General features: G+C 40.8%; 1 protein-coding gene across 2 annotated transcripts in view; it reads right to left on the reverse strand.

Moving 5' to 3' along the window:
* Positions 1–369: 369 nt before the first annotated feature.
* The window catches only part of ABCA1 (ATP binding cassette subfamily A member 1), a 122,935-nt gene continuing 95,540 nt past the window's right edge, over positions 370–27,764 (reverse strand). For both annotated transcript variants that reach the window (XM_081065652.1, XM_081065653.1), the window contains exons 30-50: positions 26,909–27,007; positions 24,162–24,351; positions 23,074–23,168; positions 21,791–21,823; positions 20,666–20,771; positions 19,906–19,980; positions 19,229–19,398; positions 17,669–17,846; positions 15,607–15,722; positions 15,355–15,499; positions 13,397–13,520; positions 12,229–12,358; positions 11,844–11,964; positions 10,997–11,059; positions 10,266–10,372; positions 7,734–7,875; positions 7,234–7,368; positions 6,150–6,253; positions 5,405–5,497; positions 4,423–4,666; positions 370–3,811 (exon numbers count right to left, since the gene is read on the reverse strand). In XM_081065652.1, the coding sequence (XP_080921778.1) occupies positions 3,671–3,811; positions 4,423–4,666; positions 5,405–5,497; positions 6,150–6,253; positions 7,234–7,368; positions 7,734–7,875; positions 10,266–10,372; positions 10,997–11,059; positions 11,844–11,964; positions 12,229–12,358; positions 13,397–13,520; positions 15,355–15,499; positions 15,607–15,722; positions 17,669–17,846; positions 19,229–19,398; positions 19,906–19,980; positions 20,666–20,771; positions 21,791–21,823; positions 23,074–23,168; positions 24,162–24,351; positions 26,909–27,007 (2,611 nt within the window). In that variant the 3' untranslated portion in view covers positions 370–3,670. The remainder of the gene's footprint in view (positions 3,812–4,422; positions 4,667–5,404; positions 5,498–6,149; positions 6,254–7,233; positions 7,369–7,733; positions 7,876–10,265; positions 10,373–10,996; positions 11,060–11,843; positions 11,965–12,228; positions 12,359–13,396; positions 13,521–15,354; positions 15,500–15,606; positions 15,723–17,668; positions 17,847–19,228; positions 19,399–19,905; positions 19,981–20,665; positions 20,772–21,790; positions 21,824–23,073; positions 23,169–24,161; positions 24,352–26,908; positions 27,008–27,764) is intronic.

A 27,764-nucleotide genomic window follows, 5' to 3' on the forward strand; every position in this document is an offset into this window, starting at 1 on the left:
GCCAGACTGTGTACTTGTATTTTTGGTTGAATAAGCAAAAGAGCAGCGAAGGCTTCCTTTGTAGCTTCCCAATACCAAATGAAGAAACGAGGTTTGTATTAAATAGGCTTAGAGATGGAGTATTTTCAGAGATCTCCCAGCTTCATAATCATTAAGCAGAGTAAATTTATCTAAAAACCTTTCAAACTGAATATCAGTTACTTTCTTAGCTGAATCAGGAAAGTGCAAAATACCCTTTTTAAAAATTCCAGGTGGTCCCCTTAGTTTTCTTTGAGGATTAACAGGACATTTACCCTTTTCAAAAATTTCTACTTTAGAGCCAAATAGCTTTAACAGTAGGTGGTGCTACGAATGCATGAAAATAAATTTGTCTACACCAAAAGAACCGTCACAGCTTTATTTCATGACTCATTACAACATAGAAATATGCCTTTAATACTTCATATAAAGTTATAGACAATACAAAATTTTTTTCTCTTTTTGCCTTTTAATGAAAATGATTTAACTTAGAAATCTATTGTGAAACTTTTGTCTAGTTTTGCAATTCTCAGATATTCCAGTGCAAAAATATATCCCATTACAGACAACATAAAGTGCTTGGGATGAAGGGCCAATGATAAAGAAAAAGCCAAAAACATAGTTTCATCCGAGGGTATACGAAGGGAGAATAGAATACTTAATCCTTATGGAAATAGAAACATTCTGTAAAAGGGATGCAACAATTTTAAACAGAATTAGAGCAGTATTACTATAGTACTATATTATTACTAGTAAATTGTAACAAGGGTACAAATTAATATCTCAATATCAAAGTGGTTCAATATTATATGACACATGGCTCTTTGGGAAAAAAAAAAAATTCCTAATATATACAACCACGAGAAGAAAACAAACAAATCCCTTTAGTCAATGTTTACTATACAGTGAATGAATGATGTGCAACATTTAATAGTCACAATGCATTGCTTCAGTATAAGATATTGAAATACAGTAGTTTGAGGTTTGGTTGTTTTTTAAACAATGAACTGTGCTGGGTGTTTATGTATAGAGGGCTTTGTTATTGTTTTCCATCATGTTTTTTGTATTCACAGTTGTTAATAAGGTTTCCAAGGTGTCCAAAAGAAGCAAAAGCAGAAATCTTTGAACACTTGACAATTTTTGAAACTCAGATAGTTACATTTCCACAGGGAATATATAGAAATTTTACTTGAATATAGACTTGGTAAAAATTTCTACTATCATTAGGTTTACACAGGAAAATTTAAAAGATTACTATTTGGATAGTCTAAAAGGTAACAATATTAACAATCTCGATGTGTAACTGTAGATTGTTTCTAGCTTCAGAAGAGATCCTTTTAAATCTATATTGAAACTGTAGATTGTATTTCCCGCCCCCTCCCCCCGAAATAACTCACAGTGACTTTTGATTTTTTAAAATATGGCCTAGAAGTCAGAGTAATTAAAGAAGCATGGATTTAATACAATAGAGAATTTGAACATGATTCTAATGAAATGGGAAAACAAGTTTGATTTTAAAAAATATTAAACAAGGAGAAAGTAAATTATTGTATGAGTTTTATATCATTAAAGACACCATAAAATACAATGATCTCATATAGAGATCAATATAATGATCTCTAGTTATTGGAAGTATACCTTCATTACTTACCTATCATTCTGGAAAACAATATTGCATTAATTTCTAAAAGTCTTTTTCTTTTCCAATCAACAAGTTATGTGATAATGTGTAAATTTTAAAAGAAAAACAGATTAATTTGAAATAGATCTGAAATCTTATACCCTTAGAATATTTAAATTTTAGAAAACGGTAATAATAGTGAAAGATCACTTAAACTTCACCAGTCATTCCCTCATATTTTTGTTATCTCAAGACAGATGACATAAAAAAAAAAAAGTATTTTACGAATGCTTAAAGTGTTTACTGACTAAAAATATAAGACTAGGTTGGAAAAGTCTGAAATATACTTCATGCCAGGGCATTTGCTGTTTTTTGTTTTTTTTCACGGGAGGTTAGTGATTGAAGAGATGAAAAGGATGAGATTGTCAGAATAAGGTGTCTGAGATCTTCAAAGCCAATTATTTGAATATACTGAATGCCGTGTTCACAAGTTGTCATGTTCAACGAGTTTTCAAACTAGCCGTCTTCTCTGTAAAAGTATCAACTGTTTAGTCTTGTGACCCTTACCACATTTAAATTTTCTTGACTTTTGCATTGTTGCTATTTTGAAAAACTAAGAGGCCCAATATGCTTTCATTGAGCTCCCACAACCACCACAACAAAACAACCTCTATTTGTAAACCAGTTAGCTGAATATCATGGCACAGGAAATCTGAGACTTAATTTCTCCTCCCCCCATCCGTCCATACATACTCATTCAGCTATAACACAGACTCAAAAAATACTTGGTTAATGAACTGAGATTAAGAGTATTTTAAAGGATCTTAAAGAAGCTTAAATATAATATCATGAGAGCTTGACCATCACATTTGTTTTCTAGTCACTAGGCACAAACTCAATGAGAAAAGAAAGTGTGGCCACATTCCTCTATGCCATGGACTTCTGCAATTAGGCCGTTCTAAGGTTTCAGAAATCGCTGACAGAACTTAGAATTCCAAATAAAAGTACAAATGTTTTCAGCAAAATACAACTCCATCTTTTCATCTTCTAGATTACGTTTGAAAGCCAGAAGTAATACTACACTTGTGACAAACAAGATCTTGAGATGCAGAGTGCCATGTTGGCAGACAGGACAAGTGGGCACAGGTAACCCCAGGTTTGAACGCGACATCTCTTGCACCCCATGCCCTGGCCTCAGTAGCTTACAGCCTCAACAAAGTGGCTGCTCATTCTTCGCTTCTTACCGGGATCTCAGAAAGATGACCCTGGTGACCCATGGCTCCAAGCGAGGGACAATGTAACAATGAAACCAAGTTTAACGTATCTAGAGCCATCCACAGTTTGCATATTACCACCACCAGAGCAGCTCAACAACAGGGGAACCAAAGCAGGACTTTTCCTTCCACACGTGGCACCATTTTGTCACCTGATATTTGATGATGTCTGATAGACTCTGAGCACAGCAGCTTTCACAAAAGTGTGCATGACACACCATGGCGCTCCGAGCTTTCTGAGCAACTTGGCACTGATAATTCTGGCACACTCATTGCCATCAATGGATGTGTCACAGGGAAACCAGTCTCCTGGCATGGCACGGCTTCATGAGTGACGATGTGCATGCATACCTTTTGATTTTGGTAAGTAATCACTGGCCATGGTTACTTGATGAATTACTGTTGCAACCCCCAGTGAGAATACAAAGGAACAAAAAAAAAAAAACAGTATGATTTCAAACCCATATATCCACTGGGTTCCATACTCGAGTTTCACATAGGTATAAGGTTATAAACTAAATTCAAGTCTTTTGTTCACTGGAGAGCCATACAAGACATCGGCTACAAAGGCACTGCCCCTGTAATGGAATTCTGTTTTCATTGCATTGAATTGCATTGCATTGAATAGTATCAGTACAGTATCCAGTTTACTTCTTCCCGCAGAAACGTCCCGCTTTTTCCTCTGGAACTCTTCCCACAGTGCAAAGGAAAGGCAAGTTCCTCCTTTTTTTCCATCATCCTGTGTGAACAGGTTTCTTCACACGTAACTTTCTTTCACTTTCTCGTCCTGCAGAAAAGATGTGAGGACCGCAACATCCACTACTGTCTGGTTTTTGTGTAATGACAGGTCCTTTAAGTGGTCATCATCGCTTTGGTCCTTCGCGAAGTTTACAAATACCTGTCAAGAGAAAGACGGGCTTGTATCAATACCTCTCACTTGTTCTGTCTTTATTCTAGTTGTGTTTTTCCCTAGGTGGACATGAGGTCAGGTAGGCAAATACAAGATTGCAAAACTAGATTAATTAGAAAACGGGGAGAGGGGAGAATACTTGAAAAAACATGTCACCGTTTAAAAATTGAAAAACTGTACATATTGACCCCCAAATCACCAACTGTTCAATCATCTATTTACTTTGGCTGATACAGTAAGGGATTAAATGGAAGTGGGAGGAAAACTAACATTGACTGAATACTTACTAAGTGATGATATGTTTGATGTTATCTAATTTAAACAGATAGGCACCTGGCAAAATGCCTGGCCCATGGCACGTACTCAGTAAACGGTAGTGAATGACGATTATTAATATCATCGATTCTCACAATAACTGTCAAGTAGAGAGTTATCTCCCTTTTCAGATTCACAGAGGTTTAATAAAAAACACAGCTAGTAGAAGATCGGAAATTCAAACTCAGATCATCTACACTGCTCGAGGGCCCATAATGGGATGGAGAAGGGAGCAGGACTCCTCACCTTGAAAAACAAATCTATTTTTGATATTCAAAGCTTACTTGGTCAAGTGTTGTCTGAGAAACAGAGTAGTCTTCTATGTGGAGTCGCTTTTTGTTCTGGGAAAGGATGCTGAATATCCTGGCCAGGGAAGATAATGAAGATGGAAGCTGGTATTGTAGCATGTTCCGGTGCTTCTCTTTTAGGACACTTCCTGGAAAGGCAAGTCCAAAGAACTCCTGGACAGGCTTCAGATCAGGGTTGGACCCTGCTATTCGTACAACTATTGTATAACCATCTCCAAACCTGAAAGCAGAAAAAAGTCCAAATGGAAGATTCTCAGGACACTTCTCAAAAGAATAATTAACCCCGAAAACCCAACTTGAGCCATACTTACTCTGAGAGACCCAGAGTAAGTATCTGAGAGGAGGAGCTAGTTATCATTTACTGAATACCTATTCTATGTGAGGTGCCGTGCTGAGTGCCTTCGGTACGTGATTTAATTTAATCCTCACCTAGACCTATGAAGCCTGACGGATGTTTCAGAGAAACAAGCCTGGGGACTTAGTCACTAGCCCATAGTAGAGCTCCTAAGTGGTAGGACCAGATGTAGACCCATTTGTGTTTGATTCCAAAGCCCATGCTCTAACCACACTGGCATGTGTAAAATTTAATTTCATCTATATAATAAAGCTAGAAGATAAATATTCCTAGGAAATTGACTCTCAGAAAGGTTAAGTAATTTGTCCAAGAGCACACAATCAATAAAAGGTAAGGAGAATTTGAACACCACTCTGTTTGACTTCAAAGCCCTCATTCTTTCCACTATACCATTTTTTTCAGTTTATTTCCCCTTATTCTAGAGCCACCATTTATACATACCAAAAAAAAAAAATATATATATATATATATATATATATATATATATATATATATATATATATATATATATATATATATATATATATATATATATATATATATATATATATATATATGTACAAGCTTTCTCAGGCACTATTCCAAAGAAATTATCTTTGTTACCTATTTTTCAGATGTTGGACACTGCCAAGACACCTGAACTTCCCATTGACCATAATTGCCATCCTCGTGCAAAGCGCTTCACATTCTTCCATACTGTGGGAAAACAATGAGGTTTTAGCTTGAGAGAGATGCTCCTGTAACCATTAGAATATCACCGTGACATCTGGCATTTCAAAGAAACATTCCCAGTATCCCAGGGCATAATTGAATACCGTTACAAATACATAAAGTGTAAGAATAACACTGTCACTGCAGTGCTCTTAATAATTGTGAAAAAAGCTGGAAACAATCCAAAAGTTTACCAAGAGGGGAACGGTTAAATAAATTAGGGTATATCCTAATGGAATACGATGGCTGTGAGAAATGATTGACTTGGAATAATGTTCACAATATATTGTGAAGTGAAAAAGAGCAGTATATGTACGAAGTCTTCATTTTTGTTCATAAATCACACACAGACACACATATAGATTTTCATTAAGAAAACTGCAAAGATATATTATTGCCCAATGGCAGTAATATTAGATTGGTGCAAAAGTAACTGTGGCTTTTGCAATTATTTTTAACCTTTTAAACCGCAATTATGTTTGCACCAAAGTAATAGTTACCTCCACGTGATGCAATTCCGGCAATTGTTTTTCTCCTTGCTTTTCTGTATTTTCTAATTTTTACAGTGATCATACATATCAGTGGGAAATTTAAAAATTACACATCATAGAAGCCAAGCCAAGTCTTCACCACAGACCTGTGAGATGTAAGCACTACTGATCTCCCTTCCTTGATGATACTTAGAGCACAATTCCACAAGAACCGCCGAGCTTTAGGATCCATGCCTGTGGTCGGTTCATCCTGCGATTAGAATAAAATAAGTCCTATTATTTGATGGAAAAAAACATTAAAACTAGATTTGTTTTTAGATGCAGAAGCATCTTCGAACTAGCTAGAATTTTAACTTAACATTCTATTTATTTATGATGGACCAAAGAACCAGACCTTACATACAAGAAAAAGCAGTTTACTTTTATAAATGTCCCACTGAGCAGGAAACTCAACTTTTTATGAAATTAAATGTTTCCAAAATAACAGAAAACAAAGGGGAAAAGCCATTTAGTTTTGATCATCTTTTCATGACTGAAAAATATATGCTAAAAATTCTTTGTCTGAAATCTCTACTGAAGTCAGTATAAGGTGTGGGTAAAATCCCTTCTCTTCTTTTTTTCTTCTAGCTCACTCCCGCTTTGCCTGTTTTATTGTACTTGCTAGTCTTAGAGAAACAAATTCCAGATCCAAATGGCCTGAATGACATTAAAGCCTCAACCCAAGGCTTTTTCCTGTAATAATTTCCATGCTCTTCTCCTCCACAGAAGATGAAGGGTCAAGGGCCACTGTCCAGTCTAATCTGTTTCCATCTCTCTGTATAGAAGGATTATGACCCAGGTGCTACCTTGGGGATCTTGAAGCTGAGTTCACACCCTCCATCTTCAGGGGATGAACACAGATGGTCAGAACGAATGTTCCAGAGAAAGGTCATATCACACACCCAGCCTCAGCCACGCTTGTCAGGGTTCTCCATGCCAGAGAAACAAGGTCCCTATAGTATCTCTCTTTTGGAGTAGCTGAGGGCACGGCAGAGCCACCCAAGCATGTGTCAAGGAGAGGGACAAGGGAGCTTCCCTCTAAAGTTCTCTAAGACAGCTGTGCTGTTTCTGGTCGGGAGAGGGGAGCTTGCCATGGGCAAGCCAGGCACGCAGCATCCCTGCACATACAGGACTTTGGAAAAGTGTTTTCCATTTAGGCCAGAATGGTTTTCCATTTACAGTCACACTCACCAGAAACACCACAGGAGGCCCGCCAATCAAAGCCATGGCTGTCGAAAGCTTGCGCTTGTTGCCTCCACTGTAGTTACCAGCATATTTTTCTCCATACTTCACAAGGCCCAGCTTCCGAATTGCCCACTCACCAACCTAGAGTAATAAAAAAGCTCCTTTATTTTTATCTGGTTTGGTAATTTTATCATGCTTTCTTACCCTCACCTACAAAAATTATTTTACCGAGTAAAACCACATTCTATAATCGTGATCTGGCAAGTGCCAAGGAGCCAAAAGCAGGGGGAACGACACTTCCTGCCTCCAGCATGTGCCTGGACACCACTCCCACCCCACTGCCACCACAGATTCCCACCCTGAAAGTCGGTGCAAAGAGCCAGATTTCATCCTGCTGCATCCATGAAGAAGAACAGCCTGAAGCCAGTGGTCATGTGTGCAAGAGACATAAGGTATATTGTCAGGATGCCAAAGGAGGAAGGCTGGCTTGCAGGTGCCCACGGTACCTTGCCAACTTCTTTCTCTGGGACTCCTCTCAGGAGAGCGAAGAACTCCACGTGTTCTCTCCCAGTCAGCAGCTCTGTGATGGCATCAAACTGAGGGCAATAGCCCATGTTCTGATGTACTTCATGGATGCTTGATAAGATACTGCAAAGATACACAAAACGTGTCAGGGTTTAGACATTTACAGGTACTCGGAGCGGACAATCTTGCCGAGTGTTCCTATAAAGTGTGCTCGTATGTGACAAAAATCCCAGTGAGCACTCTTGCTGTAGCTTGAAGGAACAGCCTTTCTGCCCCTAGGATGCGAGCCCCTTCCTGTCACTGTCCTGCCCAGTCCTTGCACTTGGCTCCCCAACACCTCAGTATGCAGACTCAGTCCCATTTTAGCATGCCCGAGTCCATCCCAGTAGGAGCACCATCTTTACCAACGATCTCGGTCACACAGTCCTGAAGCTGTAACACTAACTTCCATCCTAGACTCCATTCTGTAGTCCAGTCGTATGTATCCAGTACCTTGTTGCCCCAAAGTCTCCTTCATGGCCACCCAGATCAAGGCCCAGCCACTCTGGGTGTGATCTCCCTCTGCTCTCTGCTGCCCATACATTGACTTGGCCACAGCATGTTCCAAACTCCTGGGTCCTGCTAAATATCCAACCAAAGCACCCTCCTGGTTTTTAAGGGATTTTGTCGTTGTATTTTAAATCACAGACCCTGAGAATCTGGTAACAGGAAAAACTATATCCATAGGCACAATTTTACATGTATTGGTGGGGTGGCGTTTAAGCACTATGAAGCCAATCTCAGGTTAAGAATCCCTGATGTGGGAGAAGCTCAATGTCCACATCCAGTCTGATGGCTGCACCTCAGCCCCCTCTGGACAGCCTTGAGTTTGGCCTTTCAGCAATATTCATTCCTCTCTGCATATCTAATCAGTACTCCCAGATCCAACCTTTTCCGGAATTATAATCGAGATGCCCATGGGCACTGCCTGGCTCTCAAGCTCTACTGCGCGAGCCAGCTCTTACAGCCAGTCACTGTCACAAACCTTGGTTTGAGCCACTTACTGCCTTCATTGTTGTATGATGCCCCAGAAGCCTGGTGCTAGGAACAACCCTGGGGCAGCAGGGTTGCTATTCTAGAATTTCTGTTCTCTTTAACCTCCTTTACATGCTACTGAAAAAATTAGTAAGAGACAGAGGAGGAGACCCAAAAGTACAGTAAGTCCCTTGCTCTTTTCAGTTTTATGGGCTTCTAGCCCCCCCATCCATTATTTTCCAGTTGTGAGTCATCATCCATTAGTGGCTTGTGAAATCAATTTATTTGGTCACAACCAGTATTTTTTTTTTTAATGACATGGTATAGAATAGAATAAGAAACATCAGTGCATACATGACAAGTAGTAAGAGTAGGTTTTACGGAACTTTCAAGTTATATGCCTATGTCTTATGTAGTTATAGTTACTGGGTTTAGAAGTAAAATGTATTTGCTACTATGGGTCATGGTCAGAAAAGTTCAAAAGGCACTGCCTTGTACCATCTCCAAATCAAAAGCCTAGAGAAGCCCCACATATTTCGAGTACTCAAGGGAAACATGACCTAACAGGTCGCTAAAGCAGAGCTGTACTCCTAATGGTCAGATTGCTTAGTGACCTGTGCATTCTCAGATGACAGCCTGATGGTGACCTCATCAATTGGTACAGCCTTTAGAAAGGGCAATTTGGCAAGTGCATCCCCTTTTACCTTGGAGGAATTTTCCCTGAGGAAATCATCAAAGATGAGTACAAGGACATATTTACATAATGAAAAACAAACTAATAAATGTCCAACAATAAGAAATTAATTAAACTATTGGTACATAGGGGAATTTTATGCAGCAGTGTAAAATTCTATATCTTAGAATGTGTAACCCATTGAGGAATAATCATAATATACTCATTAACAATAAAAACTAATTTTAAAAATCCCAATACAGTAGGGTTCAATTTTATAATGCATTTACATATGTATATAAAATAGTTCTGGGGTGACTGGAATGTTCCAAAAACTGGATTGTGATGATGGGCTGTACAGCTCTGTAAATTTACTAAAAATCATGAATTGCACTTTTTTTTTCTTTGCCCTTTCTCCCCCCCCCCCCAGCACTGCGGTTCAAGCCATTGTTTCTCAGTCTAGTAGTCCCCTCGGCTGAGGCAGTCAGTCGCCCGCAGCAGCACGCGGTGACCTCAGTGTTAGGAGCATGGCGCTCCAATCACCTGAGCCACCAGGCTGGCCCCTGTACTCTTAATAGAAGTAATTGTACGGTATGTAAATTATACTTGAATAAAACTTGAAAAAACCAGAATGAAACGGAAAGGAAATGTAAATAGTGGCTATCTCTAGGTAGTGGGATTAGAGATGATTTTGAATTTCTTCTTTACACTTTATTTCAATAATTTTATAAACTCTACATAGCATATTACGTTATGATCATAAACATAATACATTTAAGTAAAATTTTAAAACTCTTTGGGGCAAAATACAGACCACTTTTCTCACCTGTTTTTGTTCAGGAAAGCATCTCCTCTGGTAACAGTGGTATCTCCAGTTAACATCTTGAAAGTGGATGATTTCCCAGCCCCATTAACTCCCAGGAGACCAAAGCACTGAAAAAGATTGGGTAAATCTGTATAAGCAAATTATGAAGAATCTGAATATCAATGGCCATTAGTAAGTAGTCACCTCAGCTTAGTTTTGAATACAGCATAATTTTCAAATATCGGTGAAGAGTCAAAAATTTTCATGGTCTTAAAGGAATCATATGGACACTTAAACAGATATTTTATAACGGGACCATTTTAAATGTGGGCATATTTTGTCATACTATTTGAGTTGTCAAGTTGAGACCAAAGTTAATGAGTGAAAAACCGTAATGAAAGCCAACTAGTCACATTTCACTATCTAATCTGGCTAACGGGCATGAAAAAACACAAACACGAATGAGAAAAGAGAAAATCAATTTTTTAAAGTCTATTTGAATTTCATCATCTTGCACATGTCGCAAAAATCACGTTTTAGGTGCATGTTTTTCTTAAACTGCCTAAGCTTCCCCAAACCGTTCTCTTTTGACATATGGGGTCCCCATCCTCTCAACAACTGATTGCTCCACATAGACACAATCAGAGAAGCCTTTCAAAGCCACTTCTACCCCTTCCTGACATTGCTATTGGATGGGGGAGAGACAGTCTGAATTACTAGGGACAAACGCAATGGAGGGCCAGTGCCGTTACCTCGCCAGGAGGAATGCCCACACAGATCCTGTCAACAGCCGGCTTCCTCTTCCTTCTGTAGATCTGCAATGAACAAAATGCAAAAATTCGTGAGCCGCAGTGACTCACAGTTATCCCAGGCAGCTGTGGGAGAAGGAATTACAGCCCCAACACACCATGAAATTGGACTCATCGATGTGCTCAGAGCCTTGGTATGTCTCTGTGGCAACCAGCTGCTGAATGACTCTGAAGCTCAAAATACAAGTGAATTTCTTTTTCATTTTCCATCTAATCTCAACCTTTTAAAAACCCCAGTGGTCATTTGTGTGGCTACATAATTTTTCACTTACTTAATATAGAAAGATACTTTAGATATTTTACAAATTAAATTCTACAGGGTAAAAATTTGTAATCAAAACATTGCACACATTGTACATATGATAAAAAAAGTGAACTGCTGGGATTCTGGCACCTAGAGTGGGCTGAAACAACCCTGCTCCTGAGTAATGGAGATTTACCAGCTTTTCAATTATGAAACTCAAATCAACCAGTTAGTCTTCTTACATTAGGTTTGAATAGATAGCCAATATTAGTATGTTTTAATAAATAATACATAAATGTGGATGTGAAAAACAAATATACTCAAGAATGAGAAATCACATTTCAAAAGTATTCTCAGTAGGATTTCTTTCATTAGGAAGTCCCTGCAGTGTATTTTAAATAAAATTAAATTGACATAAATTTGGTAGATTCACATTTTGGGATACATACTCTTTTTTATTAAGCAAGTCAGCAAAATGCTAGTTTCCAACATATAAAGCTGAAAAAATTGAAGACAAGTCGTTATGGCCTGGATTCACTGCCTCACCTTAGTCAGGTCCTTGATTTCCAAGATGTCATTCTGTCCTCCACCATCAAGAATTCTCTGTCTTTCCCGCCTCACATCTTCATCCTCATCATTCAGGGGAGGAAGCTTTGCATTTACAGGTCTTAGGGGAAAAAATTTAAGAAAAATCAACCTTCCAAGCTGTTTTTGAAGAGAAAGATCCAGTTCCTTAAACAATCCTATAAAACCTATTCTCCACAGTTTCCAGAACCAACAGTGTTAGGTCCTGGGGATGCCCACATTAGGGAAGAGTTTGATTATCCGCTTTGACTTCAGTTCAAACCAAACACCAATGACGACTGTTTCCATGTGCTTCTCCTCTGTGACCCTCAAACAGGTGCTCCATCAGTTCTGAGAAAAAGCTCACCTGGGCCTGATGAAGAATCTGTACTGGATCAGAACCGTGATGAGGAAGAACAGCACCCCTTCCACGGCCATGGCGAAGAGGTTGCGTCCCACCAAGTCCCAAGAGAGTGGCGAGACGAAGCGATTCTCCCCTGGCAGACACAATGCAGAGAACCAGTCAGAATGGAGGCACCGAAGACCATAGCCCTTCCTCAAATTCAAGCTCAAATTCCCCTCTCTTCCTGGAAATACCAACGGTTATTGCCCATGATAAGAAAAAAGTGTACGGGAGTGACCACTTTCCAAGTCTGATTTAATGGAAGGTTTTGGGGAAACATACTGTGACCCAGTACTAACTAGAATTTCAGAGCCAACATGTATAAGATCTGTAATGTCATCTAAGATATATAATATTTCCTTTTTAATGAGATGTTAAAAATCCTTTGTCAAAAGGCAAGCAATCCCGGATAATTTTTAGGGCCACTATTTTAATAAATTATACATTTCACTAAGATTAGAGAGCACTTTAAAAAGATGTCCCTGTCAATAGCATGTAATGTAAACTTGAGACCCAATTACATCACCTGGTTTTATGTAAATAGTCCTTAAATCCTTATGTATCTCCTTTGTATCTTCAAGTTGAACAAAGAGTTTCTGTCCTATGTCCCTTAAATAACACAGCCCATCTAACTTATATGAGCCAGTGGATAAAGAATATAGTAATGTTGCCACAGAAGAAATACTTCTGAAGACTATAAAGGTAGAAAGAACTGCAATAAATTACCTTTGTATCAATGATATGAAAGATAATTTACGGCCACCTCTGCAGACCCATGATTTTCCTAAGAGAGCCAAAGTTTAAATCTTTCCTTCTGATAATGTGGCTCATATCTAATTCTCAAAGCTGCAGTTTGACTTTTCCAATTACTCTGACAAACCCAACTGGTGGCATTAGGCACTGGGTTCAACCTAAAGCCAGTATTTTCCTTATCTCCAAAATTGCCCTCTCACTTTTCTCAGTGCTGTCACAAGACTCAAGCCACAACCAGCTGTGTTGTCATCAGCCCTATCAGTAGAGGGAAGTCGTGTGCCCAGTCACCGGTCTCTCTCCAAAACAAAGGGCAGAGTACTAAAGCCTGTGCAAACCTCCATCTCTATTAAAACATCCTGCAACCACTGCTGTCACTCACCAAACCTTTCCAAGGCATCAGCCATTGCCTGGTTTTTCACCATGTCAATGAGCCCCCGTCCAAGGCAAAAATGTGGGAAGATCAGGAACACAGACTTCAGGATATCATTGATGTTATTCAGCTTCTATAGAAAAAAGACAGAGGGAGACTGAATGTCTTTGCTGTTTAAGCTAAAAATTTATCTAAGTTTGAAGTATGGTAGAGAAGAAAAAATTTGATTCCCTGAGGTCAAACTGAACCTTTGAATTCTGATACCAAAAATAGCAGCAGCTATAGCTGATGACATATAACATAATAAAATTTTGCTCTTTAGAAAATTTAGAGTATGCTATGAATATGGAGAAATACGAGCAAAGTTTAGAAACATGGGTATGTTTAATCAGAAGCAAATCCATCACAAAATATTTGCTTAGCATATTAAAAGCAAATTGCTCATGTCTGGGTCAATATTTCAGTTTTAGGATTTTTGTGGAAACTTAAATAATTCTTGAATATATCAAGTCAGCCAGTGGCTAAATATCCAACAACTGAGTAAGTTTCTGGATGCACTGTGCTAGAGCACAAGGCAAAAGATAATAAGAAGTAAGTCTCTACTCTGAGGAAGACATGGAAACGGTAAATTACTACATAATTGGATATGTGTTCCACTGGCAGCATGAACTGAGGGCTCTGGGGGCACAGGGAAAAGAGAAAGCACCTCCCACAGGGCAAGAAAGGAAAGCTTCACATTCAAGTTCAATCTTGAAGGGTAAGTGTGACAAAGGAAGGGCATTTTTTTTCTTCTTTTATTTTTTTAATTTAAATTATATTGGGGAACAGTTTGCCTCTCCAGGGCCCATCAGCTCCAACTCATTGCTGTGGAAGATGCAGCCCAGCTCCAAGTCCAGTCGCCACCCTCAACTCTAGTTGCAAGGAGCGCAGCCCACCATCCCATGCAGGAATTGAACCGGCAATCTCGTTAAGAGCTCGCGCTCTAACCAGCTGAGCCATCGGGCCGCCCCTCTGGCAGCTCAACAGCAGCTTGTCTTCAATCTAGTTGTAAAGGGTGCAGATCAATGGCCCATGTGGGAATTGAACTGGCAACCCTATTGTTCAGAGATCGCACTCTAACCAACTGAGCCATCCAGCCGCCCAGGAAGGGCATTTTAAGCCAGGCCTACAGGAGTATGACGGATTTAAGGGACAACTCAGCTGAAGCTTACAGCGCCTTGAGGAAAGGTGTGGTGGGAACTGGACAGAAAGGGTTGTACACCTCTGAAAGGCCTTACGTGCTAAGTTAAAGTGTCTAGACAAAGGCAATCACAACAAGAAAGGACAGGGACCCTTGTTTAAGAAATCTGTAATTGGAAGAACTGACAAGGTAACCCGTTAAATGTGGGAAATAAACAAAAGCACAGCACATAAGGTGACTCAAACGTTGCCAGCTTGGGTGACCAGGCAGATGGCAATGCCATCCAGTTCTGAGGGGAAAGATGTTTAGGACATGTTGAGTCTGGGGCATCTGTAAATTACCTAAACAGAGCTATGCATTAGACAAGTGAGAATGTGAGACTAGAGTTCCAGGGAACAATCGGGGCCAAAGGCACAAAATTGAGAGAGACCAACCTAAGACACTGAGAGGCATGGTGGCAAAAGCCTCTGGAATGAATGGTGTCACCCAGAGATAGCATCTAAAATGGAAAGCAAAGATAGCAGAGGACCATATATTTGGGTAAGCAGCATTCAAACACAAAGGAGTATAAAAGATCTGGTCAAAGGAAACTGAAAAGCTTGATCAGAGAAATCTGAGGAAAAGGAGGGAAGAAAGGTGCCGTGCAAACCCAGGGGAGAGAGGACAAGGACAGAGTGGTCATCGGTGGCAATAACCCAGCCAAGTGGAGTAAGATGGTGATGAAACACTGTCCTCTGGCTCCCAGAGATGCTCATCCCAGCAGGAGGTGATTTTTCGCAGAACTCACATTGTTGGTGAAGAGCTCCAGCACAAAAGTGGCCACGCTGCCATTGATTCCGATGAAGAGGTTCACGCTGGTGAGGACCACGTAGGCTGTGCTGGGGATCTTGAACACGAAGGAGGCTGGGTACATGAGAGGTGTGATCGACCACCTGGTGGGGCACAAAGACAAATGTCCACTGGATGTCCCCCGCCTTCCCTCTGACATGGGGCACCATGTGCCTTACCCACTGATCTCCCCCACCCGGAGGTGCCTTACCCATACAGCAAAAGCAGGAGGGCTAGCACAGGCAGGTTGGTGGAGGACACATAGGACTTCTGCTGGAAGCAGATGAAGATGATAACAACCAGCGTGGCGGGGACCACATAGTTGCACTAAAAGTGAAACAAGGAAATAAAGTTCAGCCTACCGTCAATGATAGAACACATCTCAAGTCTCCACCATCATCAGACAAGAAAGGGCAGATAAACATCTTGGAGAATGACTGAATTAATGAAGCCACATACACTATTAATCAGAACACTGGACAATACATTTTGACAAGCATTTTACCCTTGGCTGATTTTATAAACTGCATGCCCTTTCTGTCTTTCCAACAGTGAAGTAAACTTAGTGAACGGTGGATTCCCCGTCAGAGTAAGTTCAATTTCACAGGCAACAAATAAGCTTCCATTATGCTTCCTGAAGATGAGTGTGTCTGTTTCAGCATTAATGCCATATTACAGTCTGCCCAAATTCAATCTCACATGCAATCTACTGATAATGTAAGTGCTTAGAACATGAACGTCAGAATTGTTTCATCACACTGAGAATAATTTCAAAGTCTATCCTGACAGTGTTATCAAGAATTAAAATGCACAAATAAAGACTTGACCTCCAGAGAGTTATGAGAATTCATAGCTGGCAGGACAAAGCACAGGCAGGGATGCGGGTCTGTCAGCTGTTAGAAGAACTTGCAACGTCAGGCTGCAGGGCTCTGCTTCCGTCCCACCCTACTCAAGGTGTTTATCAACAACTTAGATGAAGACGTGATTATAGCAAATGTCAGAGGCTCTAAAGCACAGGAAGGGCAGATAATACACAGGAAGATAAGTGACATTCCTGAGTTAGGGACCTGCTATTTCATCTTTGAATCTCCTCTGCTTGGCGGAGTCAGACACATAGTGAGCATTCAGTATGGGTTTACTGAATAAAGCAAATACTGGATCAAGATAAAAAGCAAATGGACACTACACAGAATGCAGTTTAACAAAGATAAATATAAAGTTTAGGTTCAAAAAAGTCAACTGCATTAGTGTAGAATGAAAAAGACCCCATTCAGCAATACCTGTCAAATAGAGATTTCAATTCACCACCAAGTTGCCAACAAGACAGTGCTACTTCCAAAATGCAATGCCCTTGGGCTGAGTAATAGAAGTAGGGGATAAAAATCAACTCCCTCTAGACTTGTAACCATTCAGACCACAGCCTGAACAGAAGGTTCATGGTGGCTTTTGCTTTTTCCAAAGTGACACTGACAATATGGAACCTGGCCACAGCAAGGCAATCAGGTCAGAAGAGTGACAAGTCAGAGAAGCTTGCTTTAATCAGCACAGACATCATCATCACTCACACGTGGACAGTGCACAAAGTGTGTTCTCATATAGCATCTCATCTGGGGAAGGCTTAGGTTAAATGAAAGCTATCTTCAAATATCTGAGGGGCTGTCCAGTGGGAGAAGAATTCAATTTGTTCTGTGTGGCTTACAATTAATGGAATCCATAGGGAGATATAGTTCAACTTCACCTTACGAAAAATGGAACTTCGGAATTCTTTGAAGTCCTGTATTTGGTCTAAACAGAAGTAATATACTATAGGTGACAAGAAGACATATTTGCAATAGATGGATAAGATTCTGGTAAACTGTGCAGAGTTTTCAAATGACAAATGGATTTGTAATAAGACAAAGAATACTCTGACTCTGGAGGTTAAAATCTATCAGACAAGTTAGAGGCACTAGAGTTTTGACTAACAGTCTTCCACCTCAATGTTTCTTTGAAAAGTTTTCACTTAGGAAATCAGGTGGTTGTGGTGCTGGTGGTGGTGTTGGTGGTGGTATTAACTGCAGTCACTGTGGACAGATTTTCTCTCTTGGTGTTAGATCAGCCCTGTACTTAATATCATATTTGGAGACATGAAAGTGTGCGTACAACTGCCTCTGCCCTTTCCTTTTCCATTCCTCTATAGACTCGGTAGAACACTTCCTGGTGATGGGGGCTCTTTCATCCAATCCATCACTCTGATGGAGACGCACACAGCAGCAGCAGACCGGGGTCCTTACCATATCCCACACAAAGTTGGAGAGCCAGTAGATGACGGGCTTCACTCCACTGATGAACTGAAGGTGCTTCGCTTTGCTGACCCGCTCCTGGATCAGGAACACGACAAAGCTGGCTGGGACGAAGGACATCGCAAAGATGACACAGATGGACACAAGGACATCCACTGATGTTGTCATCCTGGGAAAAAAAAGGCAGTGAGGATACGAGGGGCCATTGATGCAATTGAAGGCTCAATCAGGAGGATACACACAAGTATCTGAAGCACAACACAAGGAAAAATAACCTGTTCACTAAATATGTTTTTTTCAGGGTTAAAGGAGATTATTTTCAAGTCAAAACAAAACAACCCCCAAAACCTGACGATTCAACTGCAAAACTGATTCCCTGTAGGTTAAAAAAAGTTCACTGCCAAAATAAAACTATTAAAGAAAGTCTGAGAGTGGCCTATGGCATTCACTTTGTTTCACTGTTTTTGACCTTGTAAGAGCAATAAATTGTAAATTTTCACACACAAAGGACTAGAGTAGCTTGAAAACTAAATTAAGCAGAAATATTAGCGTGAAACCATTCAAATAAGTTCATTTCTGGCTGTTAATAAATTTTAAAACAACAGCATGTGGCATGTCAATCTAACATACAAAAATTCTATCCAATTCTTATAAGAACAGACTTATAAGCCCATTAAACAGGGTATAATATAAATTATATATATTTTATATATATTATATATTTATATATTTTATACTTATAATATATTATATATTTTATACTTATAATATATTATATATTTATATATAATATATTTATGTATACTACATATTATATACTTACAACACATATTATATTTTTATATATAATAGATACATTATATAAGCTCGGTATAGAGATTCCGGTGACATATATTGGTATTTTATACAAGATACGCACAAATAATAACTGTGCCATGCCCCATATACAGAATGGGACCCAACATGTGTTGAGTATCAACTACATGCCCAGTGCTGGACATGGCAATTTACATGAATTGCCTCATTTAACACCATACATCTAGAAAGTTTAGAAACCAGATTCAAATCCAGATCTCCATGATGCCAAAGGCTATATGCTTTACCTATTTCATACTGGCTTTAACTTCACACATATAGTCGGAGAGACACACACACACACAGTTCAGGAATTAAAACACACAAGCTGGTAGCATATTTCACCAAATTAACAAACAGTGGTATCAAACGGATGTTTTTTTTTATTAAAACACTGTATTGATGATGGTGACTTAAAATAATTTTAGGATTTTATTAACAATTTAACTTACTTTCTATTAGAGTTCACTAAGTGTGATGATTTTTACATGTAAGAGTCATTTATTTTCTGCACTTTAATCCTTGCCATCCGACCATAAACCGATCATTTTCTGCCCAGAAACTGGACCCACACAGACATACCATAATGTAGCTGTTGATCTTCAACCAGCTTCATAGTTCCTTCCCCTTCTCCACCATTATCCCAAATACCCTCTCCTCTCCACACCTGATCCATTCAGACATAGCTACACTTACAGAGCCACTTCCGAGAGCTGCTGCTTGGTGAGATTCAGGGGGTGATTGAAAGCAGTAATCCCATACTGGCTGGGGTTCGCTCCCTTCTGCAGGTTGGCCCGGAGAATGGCATTGTTGATGACATTCAAGAAAGAGCTGATGGCATGCCACCCCTTGTTGTTGAACCACACCTGAAATAAAACATACCAGATACAAGGTAATGCTCTCAAACACTGCTCCAGGAGGTGGGTGCACATACACAGAACATGCACGTAAACTTCAGAAATTCCAGTCACGTGCCAAGACAAAACACAATGGTCGCAGAACATGGCAAAGTGATAACAGCAGCCAGGGTATACTGCACACTGGCCGTACAACCAGGCACTGTGCTGACTACCTTCTATCTTTAACTTGTTTAATCCTCACCACAGCTTTGAGCCAGGATTACTCTCTCCATTTTACAGATTAGGAAACTGAGGCTAAGTAATTTGGTCAAGGTCACAGTGGTTCACGGGGTGTGTCCAGAGGCAAAGCAAAATCTCTTAGTCATTGTATATTGTATGGCCTCGCTGGTAAAATTACTAGACTGTTCTTTTCTATCATGACTACCCCTGTCAATGTTGTCACGAGCTGAAAAGTACTTCAGAGAACATAAGGATTATTGTTCATCAAGAAGCTATTGGAACAAAGGGCTTTACCTTGACATTATTTTTCGTGTCCAGTCCTGTCATGAACCTTCCCAAACTGCTGAGAAATCGGTCTGCGGAACTGTCCTGTGAACAACAGAAATCAGCCTCAGTTGGGATGGTTCATTTACAAAATGTACCATGACTACCCTGCTCATGAAAATGAAATTTCAAGCCACTGAATAACTCGCTCCTGAGATACAAATGACCAGGAATCTAAAGTATCAATGTTGCTGTGAGCCACAAGTCTTGAAGGAATCACGGGGAAACCCTGTGACTCAAAGTCCTAAGACACTGATGTCTTGCTATAACTGGGTGGGGTGGTGAGTATTCTTCAAAATATTCCCCTGGTGTCATCCTAAGACACAAGACTACACCCATCATGCTGATACGTCAGATTTACGGGGTCTGTGCCACAAAACCAGAGCTGCAGACTCTAGGAGGGCGTATCACTGCCATCTGTGATCCTAGAGTCTATCACATCTGACCCCCTCAATTCTCACTAGAAAATGGGAAAGTTCAGGCACAGAGAAATGAAGTAAATGCTCATCGGGTCCTAAAGCCTGCTGTCAACTTAAAGAAAATGATTTATTTCCTGTTTAACCAGTGGCTGTTTTAGAAAAGTATGTTTGAGCACTAAATGCCAGTGATGACTTTGTACTCAAAAGTCTTAAACGATAAGCTGCTAGGTGATCGGATTTACCTGCCAACTCTCCCATGTACCAATAACTCAGCGCCCATTTCCTCGCACATCTTGGAATAGATACTATACCTTGGCCACATTCAAGTGTTTCTTCATTTGCTTGATGGCATCATTAACTTCTTGACTTGGAGGGAGTGCTTGAGAATGACTGGCCCCCAGGGAAAACCCTCCATACCTAAAAGAACAGCCTAACATTAAAACACAGACAGTGTAGTGTACAATGTGACTCAGGGGCAGATACCACGTGAGTGTGCACATGCCTCGTGTCAATGAATTGCTTAGTCAACATAGGATCAAAGTTAGACTCAGAGAAAGTTACAACTTGGCTTCTCTAATGGAATCTGGCAATCTCTCTACTCTTATGGTTCCTGCCAAATATGAAGGACTTGGGCCTGAGTATGAACAGAGTTAGACATCTGAGATATCAAGGAAACAATGGTCAGTCAGCTCGCAGATGCTCCTCAGACTTTGGCGGCTCAGGCTTGAACTTGGGTCTCAAAGGCAAGCAGATGGGAGTCAGGATGAGTGGTGAGACACACTGACCAGAGAGGCTTAGAGACAGGCCCTTAGCATGAGGACAACTATAGGGGTCCCTTTCTGCTCTGTTTAGACTTCTGTGGGTCCTGGCCCTCAGCGAAAAAGCAAAGAAGAAAAGTGGGAAGCAGTGCCAAAGAGCCAAGTTTTTAGGCAGCCATAGAAGAGACCTCATTTTTCATAAGGTATGAATTGGGTCAAAGTATTCTTCCTTCTTTTCTTCCCTAGTCCCACCTGTTCCTCCAAATCACAGAGGGATAAATGGGTTACAATACAGTGAAAATAGATGGTTTTGATGCCTCTTATTTCATCCAAGACCCTCTTGGTCCTATTCCTGAGGCCTGAAAAATTCTCCTGGAGTCCCTAGGACTCCTGGGGATCTGATTCAAGACACCTTGTGACTAGCATCGGTAGTCTCCTAACAACACAGTGTTTCCTCTTCTGCATCTCGCTGGAGACCCATAGGAAACTTCTGAGTCTCCTCAAGGAAATCAGGGTGCCAAATTTTCAAAGGCCTCTGAGGTGGCAGCTGGTCACTGAGCAGAAATACTGAGGGCAATACAATCGCTAAACTACTTCCTGGGATCCAAGACACCTGCATCAAAATCATCCTGCTATGGGAGTCAAGAAAAAGTAAAACACAGAAAGAGGTCCACTTACCTAAACTCATTCACCCAGATCTTGTTCTTTAAGCTGCAGAAGCCAAAGACAAACCAAAAATCAGTTCAAAGAAACAGTGATCCTATTCCTAATGATTCAAAAGGGGTAAATATCTACCAGAGGACGCAACAAAGGAACAGAAATAATCCTATGACTAGGCTGGTGTCGTAGGGTTGTTGGAAAGCAGCCCTAATCAGCACGTCATTTCTTCTCCCCTCCTTAAAATCTTCTTTGTATGAAACTCATGCCTTGCATTAAACTAATTCAACAACCACCTTATAGACAAAGATGGGACCAAACTAGAAACTTTTTAAATTCAAAGTAATACATCAGTTTAGGGACAACATATGGAGAGGTTATGCCTTTTTCTTGGAAACTCACAGTAACTGTCATTCAAACATACCCTTGTCATTTAAAGTCACTGAGACCTCCTGAGAGGCCCAACTAGCCAAGTTCATGGGAAGGAAACCAGAACAAACATTTCCGGAGTATTAGCTAAGTATTCAACACTATGCTGTGATGCCCCAGGAAGACCCCACAGCCAAGGCAGGCTCCTGGGTGGGCTCAGGGCTCTCTTCATAACACCATATATTATCATGCATCACATCCACAAGAGGTACCATATACCAGGGGTACCAAAAGAATGTCTACAAGTGGACACTTTGATCATCATTTCTCAAGCAGTAGTTCGCTATAATCAGAAGTATCTGGATGCTGATGGTAACCATTCTGAGCACCTCTTGTAAGTGCAGAAGTCAGACGTGACTTGTATTCATCTTTTGTTATCAGTATATGGTATCACAATTTTAATAGTTTTTTCCTTTCTTAAAATGTGTATACATTTTTCTGGCACTGTGTGTGTGTGTGTGTGTGTATGTGTGTGTAATATACATATATAATTTCATACATACATATATGTATCATTTCATTTACTCCTCAAAACAAACTCATAAGAGCAACATTATTATACCATTTTATACGAACTAAAGATAACTGAATACCCCTGGTATTCCCATACCCCAGTTAGTAAGCGGAAGAATCAGAATTTGAATCCAGATATTTTTTCATTTTGGAACCAGGCAGACTCAATCTTGAAGCTGACAACTGAATGTTTATAATATTTCTCAATATTTTGTCTACTTTGAAAGAATATCCTGAACTTCCAAAAGACAACAGCAGGCCAACATTTAATGTTTCCCCCACTACTCAGCCTACTATTTTTAGATTTCTAATTCCTCTGATCAGTAATGATAAAGGAAGGCCCAAATTCAGTAAATAATGACCTTTTGGCTATGATCTGCACATATGTCTTCACCAGATAATCCGAAATATTTCTTCCCGTCAGGTTCTGAAGGATGTCCGCAGTGTTCTGTTTTCTCTATTATCACAGAAAAACCAAGCACATGTGTCTTTATGAACCAGAATTGGGACACAAAGCAAATAAAGGACTACACTGACACCTGTCCCTCAAACATGTACCACAGCGTGACCAGACCCTGCCCAAGGGTTCAGGCACTGCCATTAGCCAACCACCGAAGCAGGGACTATCCCACCCTTGGCTCTGGCCATACACTTATGCCAAGCCACGATGTTCCCAGGAAATTATTTTGAACAATTAAACAAGAGACTGTAAAATGTGATTCTTCACGGTGGCAAAAGATTTCTAGGCAGCAGGTCATTCACAATGCCTAGTGAATTCTTTCATTCGTTGGTGTTATAAGGAAGAATACATTGGCTATTATTTTAAAGAGCGGTAACCAGAATTTCTTTAAGTTCTCACATCCATTTAACGTTGCTTGTTCTCATCCTGCAACCAGGATGCTGATAAAGCCGCCGAGGGCTATCACAAGCAAGCTTCTTCCTGAAATCGTTTTCAGAAAAAATGGCTCAGAACCGCTTTCCATACTCAGTCTCAGAGAATGTCAGCCTTGTTAAGGCCCACAGAAGTTTTATGGACCAGCCTCCCTAACGCAATGCTGAGGAAACAGGCCCAGGGACTCAAACTGGCCTGTCCAAAGTCACCAGCCAAGGGTAAAGCTGGGCCAGTCACAGCCTGTCCTGTGACACCACCACTCTGGGAGAGGCCACTGTGTGTCTTCCATATCCTATTGTCCCAGAGATTTGTGTCTGGTTGTAACTCAAACAAATAAGTAACTTAGGCTGACTTTTCAAAATAGAGAAACAGGCTAAGCTCCCTCAGACATAGAAACGACGTGGTTCAAGCATCCCCACCCACCCAAAACACATGCTTTTTCCTACGATAGGAATTAAAATCAAGACGGAAAGAGACCCTCCTGGCATGATGTCATCCATTCCTTCTTCCGTAGCCCACCCTGCACTCCATCTGCTGCTACACCTGCGAGGGCCTCACCTGTGGAGGAGGCAGCCCCCCTGCCCCCGCGGGACACACGGGTAGCATCTTCTTGATTTTATCGCTACTACACTGGCAGGAGGGGGAGGGGTTCTCCATCGTCCAGTTCCCCTTCTGGAAGATGTCCGTGATGATCTGGGGAACTGGGCCGGTGGTCCAGTCCTTCTCCCCCACTGAGCAAGGCATGTCCCTGCAAAGGGAGGACGTCAAAGTTCGGATGACCCGACAGGGCCTGGCCCTTCCCGCTGCCTCAGGAGTCCAGGACCAGTAACAACTGCAAACATGCATCTACCCCCCTCACCACTTGATCATTTGATCCTCCCGTAGACGTGAAGCTGCAAACTCATTTTGCAGAGCAGGACAATGGAACTCAGAAGGCCCCAAGTGCTTATGCTGAACTCCAGTCAATCCCATCCACCAGCACGCGATCACTCACCCATGTGGCCACGCAAAGAAACAGTCATTGAGCATCTACTATGCGCCAGGCACTGTTCTGCATATTGGACAGTCTTGGGTGAACAAAACAAAGTCCCTGCCTTCATGGAGTTGGTGTTCCCATGAAAGAGTTAGATATCAATTCAACAGCAGAACCTTACTGGCCAAAAATGAAAAAATGGCCAAAAAAGTAAAAAGAAAGATGCCACTGAAAGAAGTGATGTACTTTAGCCAAAACAAAAACAGTGAGAGAGACAAGCCAGGCGGAGATTTGGGGGGGTAAAGAACATTACAGGCAGAAGCCAAGAGAAAGCACAGGTGCAACAGCCCTGTGTTTTCTGGTTCAGGAACAATGGAAGGCAGGGTGGCTAGAACGTGATGAGCCAGGAGGAAGAGAAACAGGGAGGAAGATGACACAGGCCTGGGAAGAAGTCTCAACTTTATGCTCAAGTGCTGATGATCTGGTGCAGAATTCGTGGATTCACTTTATGTTTTAAAACAATAGAAGTTTGGGAGTGAGTGGGGGGTGAGAGTGATTGGTCCATGCAGAGCTAGGTTGTTTGCAAGCATTCAGGTGACAGAAGACAGGCCTGTATGCCTGATGTGAGCTCTGAACTATTGTGGGATCATCAAGTCACTTGCCCCCTCAGGGCTTATGTTGTCCACGTGAAAAATAAAAGTATGGAATTGCTTGTTTCGATAAGTCATATTTCAACAAGTCATTTCCACCATCCTTTCCAGCTCCAAAAATTCTACAATTTAAAGCAGAGTCACCGTCTTTATAACATGCTTGCAGCAAAGTGTCCCAACGAAACGGAAACTTCAAATTAAGACACAGTGCCCTCCTGAAGCTCACACTCTAAAACTGTCACAAAATGACTGGCTGAGACAAAGTTTTAAATGCTGCAGGAAAGTGTCCCAGTCACACTTCCCACAGTTCCTCAGTTATTACCTTTTTTTTTCCTTTTTGGAAACACCTGAAAGTTTCCAGAGTGGGATCCCTCTATCAGGCTGCCCCCCACATACACATTTAGTGGTACTCGGCCTCCAGGTGGGGAGCCCCCTAATTTCGGCAGCCCTGCCTCTTTTGTCTCTGTAAGCAAGATCTCAATCCAGACCTGGCTCCTGCAGATCTTTCCTAGGGTGGCATCAATCTATGAATGCACAGTGTTCAGCTGGCTTGTGATGAATCCATCTAATTCTACTATCATCTCATCTCATTCTTCTATCTCGCCCACCAAACTTTCAAGTGGAATCTCATCAAAAGTCTGGTGGAATCTCATCAAGTCTTGTGAAATCCAGATAAGATGTCTCTTTGTCCTTCTCCACCTCAGTCATCACGTTCCTAGGAGCTGACATTGGCTTCTAGGATTTACCTCCCATTCTAAGTATTAAGTACTAACAAATGGTCAGTAAGTATGGAATTAAAGAGAGATAACAAGTACATAATAGCTACCCATTTAGAAATCCACTCTAAAACCTTGCATACACAGGTTAGGAGGCTCACTATTCTGTGATTCTGGCAGGATCGGTATCTTCCCTTTAAAACCTGGAACGTAAGTTAGCCCTTCTCCAATCTTTCTACACCTTCCCACACTCTCCACTAACTCCTCAGTTTGTGGTTAACAATCTCAATGGCGAATTCTACCTGAGCCTGGAAACTTGCCCATCACTGGGCTCTCTCATAAGCACCTCACCTCTCTTTATTGCCTTTACTCACAAAGATCTCAGGATATACATTCCCCGCATACCGACTCAGTCTACGGGTATTTAACTGAATGTATTATACACCGCCTACTTTTTTTAAAAAAAGGATTTTGAAGGAGAGTTGCATAGAGTTGCATAAAAACATGCAACTCTAAAAGAAGAAACTGTCTATTTTTATAAAAATGACATCATCTAGTCAGGTTGTTAAAGTGAAGAAGCTAAGCAGCAAAGCTGCAAATTATATATACTGGCAGCCTATCTCCGCACTTCGGCATGGGAGTTGAAGGGAAGGGAAAGAAGGGAAAGAAAGATCAGTAAATATAAAGTGCCATTTAAATTAAATATTAATTCCTAAAGCAGTAAACAAACATCTGTAGTCATTCGCTTTGCAGGATGTCAGACGGCTCTCCTAGTCTGGGATGTTTCTTCCTAGATGGTCTAATTAGATTACTACATCAGTTTTTAAATATAAAACAAAAAATGGCTCAAAGGGCATATAGTGGTAGTCACAGCGTGACATATAACTAATAGACACAGCGCATGAGAGGCCAAAGCGGGCGACAAGCACGAGAAGCCGGTGTGCAGGGTGTCACAGTGGCACTCACGGGATGGGGTTTCCTTCCATACATCGGGTCCCGAAGCCAGGGTCTTTGGTGAGGGCATTCAGGAGCTCCTGGGTGCTCATGTCCTCGGGAGCGTCATTGCTGTGGGTATAGCAGAGGCAGCCAGCTCAGCAATTCATTCAAACCATACATTTCAAGGAGGAAAAGTTTTTTGTTTTTTTTTTCAAATAAACACTTTATTAAGTACTTCCTGTGTCCCAAGCTCTTGAAACAGAAATGCATAGAACGGAACCCACCCCCAAAGATCTCAGACTCTAGCCATATGTTTTGCGAGTACAGTCACATGCAGCACTCCAAAGTGGAGCTTGTATAAAAACAAGTTATATGTTCGGAGGTGTGCATTGTGTGTGTGCACATGTATCCGTACACACACTTAAACACACTGACATATGTATTTTAACGCGAGGTAAATGAATTCATTAAGAATCAGTATTTCAAAGACACTGTCATGGTCATCCATTAGGCATAGACAACCAGGATATCCTAGGAGAGGGCAGGCAGATTTTATTGGCTGAGTGTTTGCATGGAAAACTAGAAAACACAAACAAATATGGGCTCAGCTTATAAACACAAAATAAGCCCACATCCCACAGCCCTGAGCAATATGGTGTCAGCAGCTGGGAAAGGAAGGAATAACGTAAACCTGCACTAAAAAGGAAGGAAAGGTGGGGGTTAGAGAAAAAGATCGATTCATTTGTTTTTTTAAGCTTTTTTTTTTACATCACTGAAACACTTCCCCGCTCTAAAGGTCTGCAAACACTACAGCACTGAAGAAAACTCTTGTGTAATGAGACAAGGAAATTCCTTTGTCCTTTTGTTTGAAGCGCTGGATTGTTAT

The sequence above is a fragment of the Rhinolophus hipposideros genome (genome assembly GCF_964194185.1).
Source record: "Rhinolophus hipposideros genome assembly, chromosome: 11".
Lineage (NCBI taxonomy): Eukaryota > Metazoa > Chordata > Mammalia > Chiroptera > Rhinolophidae > Rhinolophus > Rhinolophus hipposideros.